This window comes from Trichoplusia ni, chromosome 4 (genome assembly GCF_003590095.1).
Source record: "Trichoplusia ni isolate ovarian cell line Hi5 chromosome 4, tn1, whole genome shotgun sequence".
In the NCBI taxonomy this organism is placed as follows: Eukaryota; Metazoa; Arthropoda; class Insecta; order Lepidoptera; family Noctuidae; genus Trichoplusia; species Trichoplusia ni.
This window is the reverse complement of record NC_039481.1, coordinates 5617360-5633629: the sequence shown is the minus strand read 5'-3', so window position 1 is coordinate 5633629 and position 16270 is coordinate 5617360. Positions and strand designations below refer to the sequence as shown.

General features: G+C 34.9%; 2 protein-coding genes across 6 annotated transcripts; one reads left to right on the top strand and one right to left on the bottom strand.

Moving 5' to 3' along the window:
- Positions 1 to 233: 233 nt before the first annotated feature.
- LOC113493546 (RE1-silencing transcription factor-like) lies at positions 234 to 14134 on the bottom strand. Of its 4 annotated transcripts, XM_026871565.1 has the most exons (28): positions 13853 to 14134; positions 13305 to 13475; positions 12686 to 12817; positions 12072 to 12168; positions 10933 to 11062; positions 10422 to 10545; positions 9893 to 10032; positions 9501 to 9586; positions 9206 to 9317; positions 8757 to 8980; positions 8315 to 8418; positions 6001 to 6067; positions 5566 to 5621; positions 5424 to 5478; positions 5015 to 5163; positions 4326 to 4389; positions 4053 to 4144; positions 3832 to 3932; positions 3334 to 3517; positions 2943 to 3049; positions 2730 to 2805; positions 2356 to 2471; positions 1788 to 1935; positions 1437 to 1520; positions 1208 to 1268; positions 1013 to 1131; positions 794 to 875; positions 234 to 665 (listed from the first exon to the last, which is right to left on the bottom strand). In XM_026871565.1, exons 1-28 carry the CDS (start codon positions 14003 to 14005, stop codon positions 598 to 600), a joined length of 3102 nt encoding a protein of 1033 aa, XP_026727366.1. In that variant the 5' UTR covers positions 14006 to 14134; the 3' UTR covers positions 234 to 597. The 4 variants fall into 4 exon arrangements, with proteins under 4 accessions (XP_026727366.1, XP_026727363.1, XP_026727365.1 ...); XM_026871562.1 differs by lacking the exons at positions 9501 to 9586; positions 9893 to 10032; positions 10422 to 10545; positions 10933 to 11062 and having other exon boundaries at positions 13853 to 14132; XM_026871564.1 differs by lacking the exons at positions 9501 to 9586; positions 9893 to 10032; positions 10422 to 10545; positions 10933 to 11062 and having other exon boundaries at positions 1437 to 1508; positions 13853 to 14132.
- On the top strand, positions 6245 to 8307 carry LOC113493548. 2 transcript variants are annotated; one of them, XR_003400572.1, is made up of 2 exons: positions 6245 to 6574; positions 7162 to 8307. XR_003400572.1 is itself a non-coding variant. In XM_026871568.1 (2 exons), the coding sequence occupies exons 1-2, from the start codon at positions 6304 to 6306 to the stop codon at positions 7667 to 7669; spliced, it is 534 nt and encodes a 177-aa protein (XP_026727369.1). In that variant the 5' UTR covers positions 6265 to 6303; the 3' UTR covers positions 7670 to 8307. The 2 variants fall into 2 exon arrangements, 1 of the variants encoding a protein (XP_026727369.1); XM_026871568.1 differs by having other exon boundaries at positions 6265 to 6329.
- Positions 14135 to 16270: the final 2136 nt, after the last annotated feature.

The following is a 16270-nucleotide window of genomic DNA, read 5'->3' as shown; positions in this document are numbered from 1 at the left end:
GCTTTGTTGAAAAGGGCGGTAAACGTACGACACTAGCGACATCTATTTCCAGGTTGGAATTTAGTAACAGCGCCATCTACTGTTCAGTAGCAGAACCTCATGACAAGTTAGTTTTGACTTGCCGTTATTTCGATTGATGGTTCTGTTTTATTGTACCGCTTACTACATGTAATTAATTATACTAATAATTAAGGCAGTGAATTAATAGGAATAAATCGAAGAAAACAACAAAGTGATGTTTGCATCTATGTTTTATTTTACGTACTAAACACTATAGTTCCTAAGCTTAGAAATATGTTTACTCCCTTAAATTAAAATACATTGTGTCACAAAACACCATTACATAATGATCTTAGAAATGACATTCTCGATCGGAAGTAAAATACGTGTCATTATAAAGGATAATAATTACATTAAATGTTTCTTGAATGCATTAAAAGTTCAATTTTTAACAGTAACATATACCTATGAGATATTACTTAATAAAAAAAATACATCGGTGTTAAACACTACCTTACCTATTTATTTATAGTGACATCTTATTCCATCTAATGATAACATAAATAAGGGTAGTAAACAATGATTAAATGATAAAATTCACACATCTTCGCCGAAGTCGCATCGCGTCGGCGTTGCCTTTTTACTAGGAGATTCTTTTCCCGCATCTGTGTACAAAGAAAATACATATTTTAATATTACATATGCTTATTGTTTTAGATATAATGCAACTAATATCACCACACATTACGTATGTCAAGTTATTAATCTTGTATATCATGAAATTTTAACTAACCTTCTCCGACTAGAGTAGTTTTGAGTGCTGTTGGATCAGCTGATGGGATTTTTATACCCTGCTTCAGTACCATTGTACCATCCTGTAAAGAATAATCATTTTTTTAAATGTCTTAACAATCATCTGCCCTGTGCTAGTAGAATACTGGTAGTTAAAACAGATCCTTAAAATATAAATTAGTCAAAAGTAAATTGTGAGTGAAGTATCGTGACTACGTACCTTCATCTCCACCAACCCTTTCTTAGCCATAGCCTCTACTTCAGCTTTCGTCATAACTATTTTCTGTACTTTGACGACCTTCTTGCCGATCTGCATCTCGCATACTTCGCCTCCACCGACTGTAGCCAAACAGAGGAATGTAAAAGGAGGTTTTAATGTTACAAATTTGATTTTTTTAAATGTATTTGAACTTACGTCGAGCATTGACAGGCAACGGCATCGGTTTCACTCCAGGAGGCAATGCTTTGATAGGAATCTGTAAAGTATAAATATTGCTCTTGTGACTGTCATATAATATAATTTGAAAACACATTACACGAAGAGCTTATACTGCTTATTATTCGGTGCTAACAGAATTTATAGTTCAGGTTAAGAACAGTGAAGTTGATATGAATGTGAGGTAATTTTAACGGAATGTACTTACTTTTTTCAAAGTGGTAGGCGAGACCATTACGCCGGGCGAAGGTTTTTGTTCAGTCGCTGGTTTATTTGCCTCCTGCAACAATGACTACTTGAATAGAACACTCATTTATTTCCATAATATACTTAATATTCAAACTTAAATGCAATATTAATTAAGTGCGTATAACAAGTGACACCATATCACAATACGCTCATGATTAATAGTCCCGATTGATCCCGACTAGCAGGCTACCCGCCCTAGTCAGGCGAATCGGATACCAGTCTTAGTCATCTAGTTTTAAGAGGTGCCTATAATCACGCAGTTACACTGAAGGCATACATAATAATTTGATTGTAGTTAAGTAGCACTTACTGGAACAACCTCAGGAGTAGCTTTAACGTCATTTTCTTTCTCCACGAGAGAATCAAGTTCTTTCGTCTTGCCGTCCTTTTCACTCTCATTTGTTTCATTATTGTCATCTTCTTCTTCGTCCACCTCTTCTTTTCGTATTTTTGATGCCCTATTGGCAACAGTTAGAATATTATTTAAAATAGTTTCTATGCAATTCGCATAACAAAAGCAAATTATTATAATTTCTTCTATATTAACTGCCAAGCGACATTTCAACATGTCTACCATTAAAAGATAATAAGTGTGGAGATTATATTTCTTTATAAATATGTGATTCAGGTGATTGATTAATACATTACTCACGTGTGTCGTCTAACAGCGAGCAGCAAAAATTTGCAAGAGCAATATTAATTTAGGCTAGGACAGTTGTAAAAAATTCTTTAAATGCGGCAGTTTACGAGCTCAGTGTACATCAAATTCCATAAACCAAAAATATATCAAGAAGTTTAATATTAGTATTTGGGCTACGAAAGAAAAGAACTTCAACACCAGGAAGCCCACTGAAAACTTTCTAGTTAGTAGTACTTACACGGCTTTATCCTTGCGCGGGCGCCCTCTCTTCCTGGGCGTGGGCGCGGCCGCGTTGGGCGTGCCTTGCTTAGCGGCCGCAGACTTTATACTGGCCCGCCGCGGTTTCGGTTTGATCTAAAATAAGAATAAGCAGTTCATATTAATATAAGAAAAAAAATATTTAAAAATGAGGTTGACATGACATGACATTGGTTGGTATGACATAACGACTCGGACATTTTATATCAATAATGACGTTTTTAGGCGCCATCTTGAATACCTGAAAGTACTTAGCTTTTTTAAATCTATGCGATCAAATTTCTTACTTATAGGAGCAAGCAAGAGTCCCTGTTCAACGAATTAATTTAATGTTTAAGTAACCCTAAATCTCACCTCAACAGATTTCTCAACTTCTTTGTATTCTTCATCGTCGGCGTCATCCGAGTCATCATTGTCAGAATCTTGAGACCTAGAACAAAAACATTATCTATCAAGAATCGAAATTTGCGACTTATATAATTGAGTACTAACTTAACTTGTAGTCAATGAGGTATCTAATATTAAACGTAGATTTATTTTTTATTTTTCTAAAAAAAATGTTTTTACCTGTCTCGTATCATCTTCGCGTAATCCTTGATCTTAGAAGGCCTTGTTGAGCGACGGATTCCATCTTCAGAATTGTTCTTATCGCTATTACCGTTCTTTACAACATTCTGCAACAAAAGATAAAACTGTTAAAATACATCTTTGATTTCCGTATACTATCGACCTAATCTGGTGTGAAGAATTTTTAAAGAGGAAATGTGAAATGCCAGCAATAATCTGTATCAGTACCTAAATTGCAGAAACAACACAGGATTTTTTTTCCAAGCTGTCGCCGTACCAGTGCCTACGCTTTACAAAATAATCAGAAGTTTGGAAGAGGAACCGGGGGGCTTTGCCCAGAAGTGAGATTTTAAGTGGACTATTTGAAAAAAAAAAGGTGTATCATACGTACCTTAGGAGTTTCCTTAGCTTCTTTAGCTTTGTCATCTTTAACGCTATTATTGTTAGCTTTTGCCTCCTTGCTGTCTTTGGGTTCTTTATTCTCTTTGGTGAGCACGCGACGTTCCGGTACTTTTTTCTCCACGGCCGGAGACTTTGTTGCTACTAGAGTTTTCTTTTCTTCTACAGGAGCGCCCCTGTAAAATGTTACAAGAAACAAAAATACATAACTACGTGCGTATGGGTACGTAAGGTAAGATGTTACCATTTCACGGCAATTAGCGAATAAATTTATGTAAACTGGGAATTACCATACAACCCATTATCGCCTAGTATTCAGTGTTATACTTCAAATGGTTAGATGTTGTAAATAGGCTATATGTAATACCTGATCCCTACAATCTTAGCCACGAAAAAACGTTTACAGTAGGACACAGAGCCCCTTTAATATTCTCTACTTACGACAGTCTATTTTGCGAAGTTCTGACTATTTATTAAGTAAATTATATACCTTAACTTAGGCGTCGAGGTGTGTATTTGAGCTCGCCTACTTCTTAGAGTCTCCATGGGTTTGGCGGGCGTCTTCACTGCCTCGGAGCGAGTATTGGTCTGCTAAGTCAACATTTGAAATCATTCAGTAATAGCTCAGATAATAATCGCATTCTGCAACGTCAAACACTTATTGATACTGCTTGAATGATAACTGCAATTTATAGTTTATTTTGTAATTACCCTCTTCAGTTCTTGTAATTCCTTTTCTAGCAGACGCAGAGACTTGTCGCTGGCTCCGGCGCTGTTATTTTCAACCTTCTTTTTGTCAGCAACTGTAAAATAAATTTAATTAAAATTAAAACTTTCATACGGTAATGAGTACGACATCAGGCATTTTAAACGCACAATAAACAAAAGGTAACGTAGCCCTTGTATAATTTAGGTATATATTTGAACATTACTAATATTTTTTTAACATTTGTCATCACAGGCTAAGGATTATGGATATTTTACCTTCATTTGCTGGTTGTATGACTTTCTTCTTAATTTCCTCAGCTTTCCGAAGAATGCTTGCTGTCTGAAATAGTAATGTAAAATGATATCTTAAAACTTTTTGAAAACTTAAGATGAGTCACGATGGTTAAATATTTGTGCAATTTCTTTTGGACATTACATTCAAATACGATTTAACAATGTTTTAAGGCGCATCGAAGTCATAAATTGTTGAAGTTTATAAACGAAAAGATAAAATGCTATAAAACCATTATCTCAGCTAGTTTTTCATTTGACTATAATAGGAAGCTGATTTCATCATTTTACAATGTGATAAAGTTGTTGTTTTTGTCTATATAGCTTTCAAGAATGCTAACTCAAGATTATAGTGACAGATCTGTTGGGAGTACATTATTATGCCATCATCACTAATAAAAGAGGTCTTGATAAAAATTCTTACTATGGACAGTGTTACCCAGCAACAATGTGTAGTTTAGTGTTCAGTATCATCATGTAAAATATGGAATTTATTAAAGACAGTGAAACTGCGAAGAAAAGTTGTTTCACCTAACACTTTGGGAACCATAAGAAACTTTACAGAGTGTTATATATTCACCGCTATCGCACGCCGAGCAATAGAAAGTATATCATTATTTGGCCATGGGTGACATACGTAGCATGTAAAACCTTAATTATGGTGAGTAATTTACCTTTTCATTTTTAGCCGCTACAATGTTCTTGGTGATGGTGACGCCGCCCAGTAGTACGGGTGTGCTCTCAGCCGAAGGTTTTCTTTTCCTAACTATCGGTGTTGCCGCAACCGTCGACAGCTCGGTGTAAGACGCATCGGCGTCGCTTTCTACGATGAAGAGGAGAATATCGGTTAGTGCTGCTCCCTATTAATAATTTATTGAAATAATTGACTGTTGTTTATTTACGAATTGTTCCATAAAAATCTTGAAGATGAATGAAGCACTAAATAAATGCGTGTAGACTAAATGGACTGTTATTGGAATGCTTAATGAATAATTATTTTTTTATCTATTTCTCTGTGTCGAAATGTTGGGTTGTCCACGATTCTCTATCCTAGGCCACATAAGTACTATATTTTCAACCTACCTTCAGAGTTGGTATTGTCAATTTTATCGTCGGCATCCCCTTGTAAATTAGGTAGCTGTAAATATTAAATGATGGGTTAGTTATTGTTTGGTTATTAATAAAGTAATTCCTCAATATATGTATTAATTAAATGAATAATTACCATAAACTCTTCAGCTTTTTTTATTTCAACAACCATATGGTCATCTTCTTCTTTGACTAAAATAAAAAATAAAAAATGATTAATAATAATTTGTTGTTGGTATGTCTCGATATTATTTCTTATTTATACATCGTTTTTTAAAATAAAACGGCCTTATACGCTTCTGCGGCTTCTGTGCACCACGTAAATAATAAAAATTCTCCAAAAAAAGTCAACATTCAAAAACTAAATTGGACTTATCATATAACATTTTTATCATTATGTGGATAATCCAAAATTTAGTTGACTTGCTTTCTTGAACAAAATGTACGTTTTTATTTTAAAATCCCGAAAATGAACCCATGCAAAAAACAGGTACCCACATGCAACCACATCTTACCCAAAAACCGTGGGTTTATTAATCGCGAACACACTTACCGTCTAATTTGTACTCACCATTAATTCCTGTGTCGTCATCTTCGTCTTCTACATCCATTTCCATCGAAGACTCATCCTGCACTAGCTGGAAACAATATAACTCATTTACAAAATGGCTGACGGAATCAAGATGGCCGCGACATTCTATTTACATCACACGCTGATTCATGATTATTCATTTAATCACGGCTTACTTGTGCGTATTTATAGGGATAGCACAACTAGTTTCGGTCCCAGTAAATTGATGTTAAATAAATAATTATGAATCGTATAAAGGTAAAAGGAAAATAATGGTGAAACTGAAACATCACATTATTGACTATGTGCAGACTATTTTTAGACATAAGGTACGTCGGGGTAACATCGTAAAAGGGTAAAGTACGAAAATTCTCATTTACCTGAGATTTAGGCAAATAATTTTACTTATGGCAACCCAGCGGTGAAGGACAACTCAAGCCGTCCCCCACCTCAGTCTGCCTCGAGCGTTCTAACCGTGTAGTTGTGTGTGAAATGCATTTTTTGCAAACTGTCATTTTCGACGAAGTTTTGAAGATTTTCGATCTTTACCCATCATCTATAACTTTCCTCTCAGGTGAGATATTTATAAGTTTTATACTTGTAATTGTTTATTATTACATTTATTACGTTATTAGTGATGACAAAGCAGTAGATAGTTCATAAATAATGCCATTTCGGATATTTTTGTATTTTCGATCTTTACCAATCGTTTTGATAAGAGGTAAGTTCGGAATACTATTCATTCGATCTTGCCCCGTTTCAAAATCTCATTATAATAGACAGGGGTTCTCAACCTGGGTCAAATTATATCGGTTTAAGTTTGTCATAATAAATTAAAATGATAAAACATTAATATTATTGAGGTTATTTCTGTTTTTGTAATTAAAAGGACTATGGATATTTTAAGAAGTACCTAATTAGGTTCATAGAATAGTCGTTTTGTGTGCAATGGAGTTTTTTTTTTTAAGATGATGATGATGATGATGAATGATTATGTTCGTTTGGGAAAGTGACAAACACAAGTGACAAGTGAACATGACAAACTCCTAAATATGCTCTATTCTTTAAAATATCCGGAATTTCATATTTGTTTTTTTACTCAATAGTTTAATTGACATACATTTAGTTGACTTTGGGTTTAAATTTAAATATTGGTTACAGATTAATCATGCCACGAAAATATTATAGAAAATCGCTTCGCGCCACTACTTACACTCAGGAAGATTTAAATGCTGCCTTAGAAAGTATAGCAAAAGGAGAAAAAAGCCAATATGCTGCTGCAAAACATTACAGAATACCAGTATCGACACTCAATGACAGGATTAAGGGTAAAACTAGAATAAAAAGACAAACCCTGGGTAGACCAACCGCCATTCCTGACGAAATAGAAGTCAGATTAGCCAATGCTCTAATAATACTGGAAAAATGGGGTTTTGGTCTCTCCAGGGTCGAAATAATAAACCTCGTCGAAGAATTTATCAAACTGAATGAAATCGCTACACCGTTTAGGAATGGGAGGCCGGGATCGGACTGGCTGTATAATTTCCGCAAGCGCCATGGCCTTTCTATAAAAAAACCACAGCCTATAGAGCATGTCCGACGACAAATGACGGATCCATTTATTAAAACGGTTTGCTTGTTCCTTTTGATTGTTACGTTATTAACATGAGCCTTTTATAATATTTTTGAAATGTTGTATTTTTCTGTAAGTGTATTGTGCAATTATTGTTTGATTATTATAAATATAATTTGTACCTATTGGCAAATTTTGTTTCCATTCATGTCCTAGTTATGATTACTACTACGTCAACATTTACTTACACAGCTATTATGATATTAAAACAGTTGGGAACCCCTGTCTGAATTTGGTAGAAGTGGGGTAAGACCGGAATATAAAATTCATTATTTTACAATATTTCATACTTCTTCTTACTTTAAAGTACTTTGATGAAGAAACATGTATACTTTTACATTCTTTACACAATTTGTGAGTGAATCCAGTGACCTAAAACAAAAATTTAAAAAAGTACCCCCAATTGTCGGTCTTCCCCCCTACATTACGATCTTTACCCGTTTTCATTATTTTCGTTTATGTGTATATTTTTATTAATATTTATATTAATATATAAGAATAATGATTCTTTGCCTGGTGTAAAGTAAAGTACAATCTGTTGGTTCTATTGAAAGTTCTATAGTTTGCTGCTACATTATGTGTTTCGGGTTCATATAGATGCTTAAAACAAATATACCTCATCTCATCAAAATCGCGTTCGATGTTGCCCCGATCTACCTTACTTAAAATATGGCCACTTACAGATTCGCTGCGCATTTCGTCGTCATGCGCTAAAGTGACGTGGGTGTCCAACTTTTCTTTAGAAGTAAACACCAGCTCACACAGGTCGCACATGAACTCCATACCTGTCAAATGACAACTGCAACTGTGAATTTTGGTTTTGGAGATCGTATAGAACCGTTTTAAAAATATGTTTTCTTTGTTATGATTGCTCAGTTCGAAGATACTAGTTTAATATTCAATATTTTGTACTGAACAATTTTATCACAGTCGATACAATACGAACTTAGCAGGACACAGCAACAAAGAAGAGTAGAGAATGTTTGTTTACATTACTTTGGTTTATATAATGTAGTTTTTTTTGCATCCTTGTGCTCTATGTGTATTAAATGGTTTACCACAGAGGTTCGACTTATAGCGGTCAGACTATCATTATTCTTATTACTTTGCTTCAGTGGCGAACCTGTGACATGCGTCTTAATGTGAGATGTGACAGCATCGACGTCTTCAAACTTCTCCTGGCAGAGGGGGCAGGTGAGGTTCTGCGTGGCATGTATCGCCGAGTGGTAGATGAGCTCGTCCTGAGTACCGAAGCTGTCCTCGCACTGCTCGCAGCGGAACTGGTCCGCCTCGCCGAACGGCCCGCGACATGTGCGGATCGTCTCGCGGTGTTTTAGACGAAGATGTCTGTGTTGGTAAGAGTTGTTTTAAATATAATATGTTAGACGTTTTTGTGACATTATCATTCAGCGCGGTGTATTGAGTAGTCTGACAGCGATCTTTATCACCGCTTTACGCTAATAGTTATAAAATATCTACGGATGGTTTTCCGTCCAGTCAAATTTTACATTGAAGAGAATATTACAGAGAACCTCTCTTTATTTACATATGGTTATTTTAAAGTAATAATACCTTGTGTAGTGATGTCCCTTGATAAAACTTTTGTTGCAGTACTTGCAGGGGTACGACCTTTCTCCAGCGTGCGTCCGAACATGTCTCGATAATTTAGTCACCGATGAGAACCCTAGAATAAAACCAACATCATCACAATGTACACATAAGGACGCAAGCCTCGGGAGGTCAGCTGTAGATGTTATCCGCGACCGGAAGGCTGAGATAAGTGGTCGTATGTTCATAGCTCATATTTGGTGCTGAGTAATGGTGGTTAGTAATGATAAAATGTTGGTGATATCTGCTCGCGACTCACGCTCGGCGCAGTAGTCGCAGGCGTAGCGAGGATTGGCGCTGTGTAGGTTATCCATGTGTCTTTGCAACGTCGACTTTTCATTGAATCTGGAAATAACAATAACATTAATATTGTTACTTGCTAGATGCTTATGTACGTCCAGACAGTTGAGGCGAACCAACAATTTTTTTTTTTGTAAATGTAAAATGTTTAGGTACCTATTCACCTGATTCAAAAAGGAACATCTCAAAATACCTCTAAAATTCAAGAATAAAGAATTATGGGGAAGAAGTGGGTAGTGAGAGGCGAAGATTCTTTTAAAGACACGAACACCATTTTGCACCTCCCTGATAACATTAAACTTGGTAGCTCAACATGTCTGGAAGTACAGTAGCAGTGTCAGGGCAACAAACCTTTTGTCACATGTTTCACAGTGGAATCGTTTCTCCACGATGCGGGTATGTTTGAACATGTGCGTGTCTAAGTCCTCAACTGATAAAAACGAAGCTGGGCAGAATTTACAAATCTGTTGCGGTAAGTCTGCGTGCATCGACTGAAACATCAACCTTGCGAGTAAAGAACAAACAAAAAAAACAATGTTATTGATGTTGCATTCTAGCAAGGTGCGTGATGCCTCGGATAAGACCTTTCTAGTTGTGATCTCATCATACTTCCCACTAAAATTAATTGAAAGTTAACCCTAAACTCACAACTAGACCAATTATTATAACATTTTGTGTGGAGGTTTTACACATGAGGTTTTTTTATTCGGGGGCAACGCTAAGCGAAATTTCCATAATTTTGCTGTGACTAAAATTAAAAATAAGTAATTTATCTCTGTACAAAGTCCATTACTAAGTTAAATACGTATTCGTCGCATAGCTACATCTGACACACACTGTGCTAGAACACACATTATTAAAGGAAACATTTCAAATTTACCTTCTCATGTCTCTTCAGCAATATGAGCCGCTTAAATTTTTTATCGCATGCTATACATTGGTAACTCATTTCGTCTGAGTGGCGAAGTTTGTGCGTCATCATATCGTAATGGCTAAAGAATTTACTGAAAGAAAATAATTGTATAGATAAACTAACTACATTTTAGATGCTTAAACGGAACCATTAGCCTTAATATGATGGAGACTGCTACGTTCTGTTTGAGGTAGAAAAATAAATTTTCTGCAATTTGAAACTAGCTCTTCAACTTTCTTCTATTTTCTATTTTGTTCTTTCATTTGATCGTCTACGTTTAAGCCATTCTCACGCAAGGCGACAAAAACAGCTGAAATTTTCTCTAACAAAAAAATGGCTCCCTAAATTTTATGGTCGACTGACCCAAATCTAAATTGATGTTGATCGAATTACGACAGCTAGGGTTAAGGTATTCAAAAGAGGCAAAGGGGTTTAGTAATAAAGTAAGTAACCGATAATAAAGTGAAATAGGACTTACGCATCGCACTGATCACAGGATACGGTCCTCTCCCTATGCTTCTGTTTCTTGTGGAGTTCCAGCATCTGCTGCAGCGGGTACGTGCACTCGCACTCGTCGCACGGCCAGCACCCCTCCCGCGCCACTGGTACTACCGGCACTAACGGTACCACAGGTACCAAACGTGCCACCGGCTCACTAACCAATTCCGTACTATCCAACTCTTCCCGATCTGAACCATAAGCCACTCAAAATGCTCATACACTTTATAATAAATGGAAACTTATTCAAAATTATAAGGTTCTTAGTAAAACGGTTAAGAAAAGAACAGTGAAGAAATCAGATTGAATCTGGAATTGTAAAACCACGCTTCATCATCACGCTTGACCTTTTTTGGTATTGAAAAGGCTAGGCGCCGAAGTAGGCTCGTATTATTTTTTGTTATAAGAAAAAATATTGAAAACATTTAGGTACTTAATCAAGCAAAATTAACTACCCGCTTACTATAATATTTATTGAAATAAAACAAGACCTTACAACAGGACATGCAATCTAGATTTAATTAAAACAGATGCCAAACATAACATTTCAACAGCGAGACTTTTAATCACTATAAATACTTAAAGTCAGCTTACCTTGGATATAAAAATAATCAGTCGCAAAATACACGTTTATAAACTAAATATAAAAACTTTCGCGCCTCTGAGAAACACCTGACTAGTTCCGGAGCTTTTCCAATCTTTCATCAAGTGACCTCATAATTAACTAGCTTTTTACTCGAAACTAGTTGAGCTTTCTCGAAAAATAGGCGTTGAAACACAAACAAATAATACTCCCTCAACAAAACTGAACATAAAATACACACTGTATAAAACTAATTACATACCAATCAACATTAGAAAAAAAACAACTCCTTTATCAACCAACCAATAACATCATTCCTTAGCACACTCAACATTATTAAACGAAAAACATTTTAATTTCAATAATGTAATGAAGAGTGACTGGCACTAAAGAAAAAAAAAACAAATAACCATGCCATGCATAAAAATAAAGTTATAATGGGATTATAAGCTATGAACACACCAATTGAAGAAATCATTCTTATATACTAAAATAAATAGGATAGAATAATATCTACTGGTATCAGATTTTATTACCTTTGGTCTGCTTGGCTTTTTCCTTTTCATCTTTGTCAGTGCTAGTTATAACCTTGACTCGGGCGCTTTTAGAGTCTTCATCAGATCCATCAGCAATCTGCAAGAGCAAAAAATTTTTAATTCCCTTATTTAGGTTAAAGTTCGAAAGCAACAATAGAGAACTATGAAGACCGATTTATTTCCTTCTAATTATTTTCCTTAATTGTGGATAATATAACATTGGATTTAGTCTTTCACATAGATAGTCCTTTAAATCTATTACAAGCAACACCTTGCTTAAAAGGATATCTCTTTAACATGAAATGGGAATACAAGTATACTGAAATAAAGTTTTTTTTTTGCATGTCAAGCAATAATTCATAAAACAAAAATGTAAAAGATTCTTTGTTAATACCTCTAATAAATATTAAAAGCATTAGCCCTATAGTCTAAGAATAAATAGTAATGTAATTGTTACACAATTTACACAGTTATATACAGGGCCGGAGCTAGGGTCCCAATTTATCAAGCTTTTTTAGATGCCTAGTTTGGTGGTGGGCCCCTGGTCATAGTGGGCCCCTAGGCACTGGCCTAAAGTGCCTTATGGATAATACGGCACTGGTTACACTGTATACCTTAACATTGTAGACATTTTCATCATCCTCCTCGTCACTTTCAGACTGTGCGGTCACTTGCACCGTGGTCCCACCTTCTACAACTGTCTTCATAACCGCTACCTCTGGTGTTTTGTTAGCCAAACGAAATACCTATAAAGTCATTGTAATTAGATTTTTTTAACATAAAATATTATGTATGTTGAATTTATAATTGTTGTATCATTTCATAGTATACAGCTATACAGTTACATGTCCTAATACTTTTAGTTGTACTAGCCGTTACTAACAAATTAGTTTATACTGCAAAATATTATCTGTTTCTGAATAAAGGTTGATCATGCAATTTTGATAATCATGCAAATATCTCAGATTTCTTCAAAATAAAATTTTATTCGTTCCACAGATTAAAAATATATGAAACAATTTATTTTATCTTAGATTTCAGACTAAGGGTTATGCTCAAACCAAACACCATTGCTTATTGTAGTTCTCTTTTTAATCACAAGTATGAATAGTCTTCCAAAAACTAGGTTTTTTTTTGAACAAGCAATTACATTTTTCAATATTGTAATAGCTTTCAAGTACTTAGATAACTAACTGTATAATAATTCTTATAGGATAATAATAGGTAACTTACTTTTGATAATGAAGCCGACCAGGTCATAGGTGTCAAAGGTATACCATTCTGAACATACTGCAATATGTGCTCATCAGCTTGCCGGCACATATTTTTAAATTCATAACTCAAGTCCATGTAGAACTTACAGCGACTACATATATAAGTAGGCATTTTGTCTGAAGCGAAAACCTGACAACAAATTTAATAAATCAATTATTAGAAAAGCATTAAAATTTTAGTTCAGATTTAGGCTATTTTTACACCAGATGGCGCTTTTAACAATAAATTATTGACAAGATAGCATCTAAAACTGTACATTTCTAATTGAATTAATGATTGACAATGTTTAAAATAATAACATTTCCTTCATCGACATTTAGCAATTTCAAGTAGCAGTGTTAGTTGACAGAATAATCTGATATACAAATATTTAGAGTCCCTTGTACTCTAGGCGCCATTACGCATATACGTACACAAAACTCATTAAATAATATAGGTGGCGTAGAAATAATAATTGTTAAACATTAGCAGCACATAATATACAGCAGATATCCAATAACGTGTACCTCAATCGACAAGCAGGATAGTATTTTCAATGGAAGAGTAACTGAGTTTTTTGGCGCTCGGACTCTTTCATACAAACTTGTTAAAGTTCCACCTTGAGTCAAACAAAACCGACATATTTCCATAGAAGACAAATTATCACTTCTTGTCTCCATTTTTGTAACAGTAAAAAAACACTTCACTCTAATAAAACTGATATTTTCACTCCATAACCTCTACAACAAAATTACAAACGAATATGATGTTGACAACTTGACACTAGCGCCACAAACTTATATGAGTGACGCGTAGAGACGCTACGATACAGCGCTTGAAGTGGTAAGTAGCGAAACTAAGACGAATGTTTGTTAATTCTATTACGCACTAGATGCCGGTAGTCGCAGAAAACATTTGATTTTTACTTATTATTATTCTTATATTTTTTTGTATTTCAGAGTGTAAGCGTTATTTTGTATTTGGATTTTAGTATTTAGGGTCATTACGCTCACAGGTAGAGTAGTCAACATTAATGTGACTGTGAGGATCTCTACTTCTGGACCTCACAGGTTCTCGTATTGTCCTTACTAGAGCACACTTAGTAAAAAATATATTTGCTTCCATTATCACCAAAATATAACTAGTTATAATCAAAATTCGTTCTTGCGTCAAAAATGTTCTTAGTTTTGAACATGCCTTTACTATGTCTAGTCGTAGTAATGTCCTAAGCTGTACACTACTTAATATTTATATTTCTAGTCATATACTAAGACTAATTAAACTGAAGATAAGTCAGACATAGTTGTGATAGTTTATAGGTACTATTACAGCAGTACGGTATACATACTGTATCCACTTTCATTTTAAGCCAATAAACGTGTTATTTGAAATTCCGAATTAAAATCACCTCTTCAGAAAAAAAGAATATATTAGAATATTATTATACTTTATTATTTGAAAAAAGGTAAACAACTGCACGGGTAGCCGAGTGGTTGAGGACACCACTGCAAACCCACTGAGCTCGTCGTGTTGCTGGTTCGATCCCCGCGTAGGACAAGCATTTGTGTGATTCACGAATGCTGGGTGTTTTTGTGCATGTGAGTTGTATGTTTGTGAACCTCCCGCGACACATTAAATTACTTACTGTGGGAGTCGTTTGTGTAAAAAAAAGTTGGGTATCAAATAAATTTTCCCACACTCAAACTTAATTGTCACGTAGCGCTGTTTAACCGCGGCTCTGTTCGAAGTTAATTTTTAATATTATTTGTGGTTGTTGGCGAGCCTAAGTAACATCGTTCCAGATTTGCCCTTTGGTTGACAGTGAAAATAATTGTGTATTTTCACTATCACCCATTTCATTTATTACCTATATTAATTAATACGACTGTACAACTATTTTATACGTAGTAACTAAATAATGATGACGTCACCAAATCCTATATTTCGTAATCAAAGTTATCACCAACGCTCGACATAATATTTTTATGAACGTTTTATGATTTTTCTTCTGTTGACATATCTAACGTATTTACATCGTACACGTGTTTAATTTTGAACATTGGACATGCATCATACGGATATATGACTCGACTATATGTTTCGGTATGTATTGTTATACGTACATCAAATATTATAGTTATCATTGTTAATCGGAATTTTATCAGGGTTTACAACAAGATATTCGATTTGTATGCTCGAGTACAGTCGAAGTTTGCTTTTTTATATGATTTTCTTGTAATATTTTATAAGCCTCTACAAGCTGGTATTTGAAGGACAGTGTCTACGACATTCGCGGCCATAGTGAAATGGTTGGCGAATCGGGAGTCTTTTTATTGACCAGGAGGAAATCTTCACAGAATTTCTTTACCCTGGTCCTGGTGTAGTAGAAAGTTATGCCTTACACAAACCGGCTAAAATCATCGGATTGCTTTCCAGTTCCCAAGTCCTGTGGGCGTATTGTAACCTTACCTTAAGCTTTAAGTTATATTATTGTAGTTTAAAAGTGTCGCTTTTCGACACTGCATTTATTATAGGTATATAACTTTAACAGGTGGTACATCTATACTCTATACTAATATATAAAGCTGAAGAGTTTGTTTGTTTGTTTGTTTGAACGCGCTAATCTCGGGAACCACTGGTTCGATTTGAAAAATTCTTTTTGTGTTGAATAGACCATTTATCGAGGAAGGCTATAGGCTATATAACATCACGCTGCGACTAATAGGAGCGAAGATACAATGGAAAATGGGGAAAATTCTAACCACGTGGACGAAGTCGCGGGCAACAGCTAGTTTTAAATATAACAGGATCTTAACAAAATATTTAAGTAGAACATTTTCTTGAGATTACAACAAATATCTTTAAAGTTATAGTCGCTAAGTGCATTCACACCTATTTGCAGTAAAGCTGTACCCCTTAAGAGAAAGAACTTTAATTATATGTAT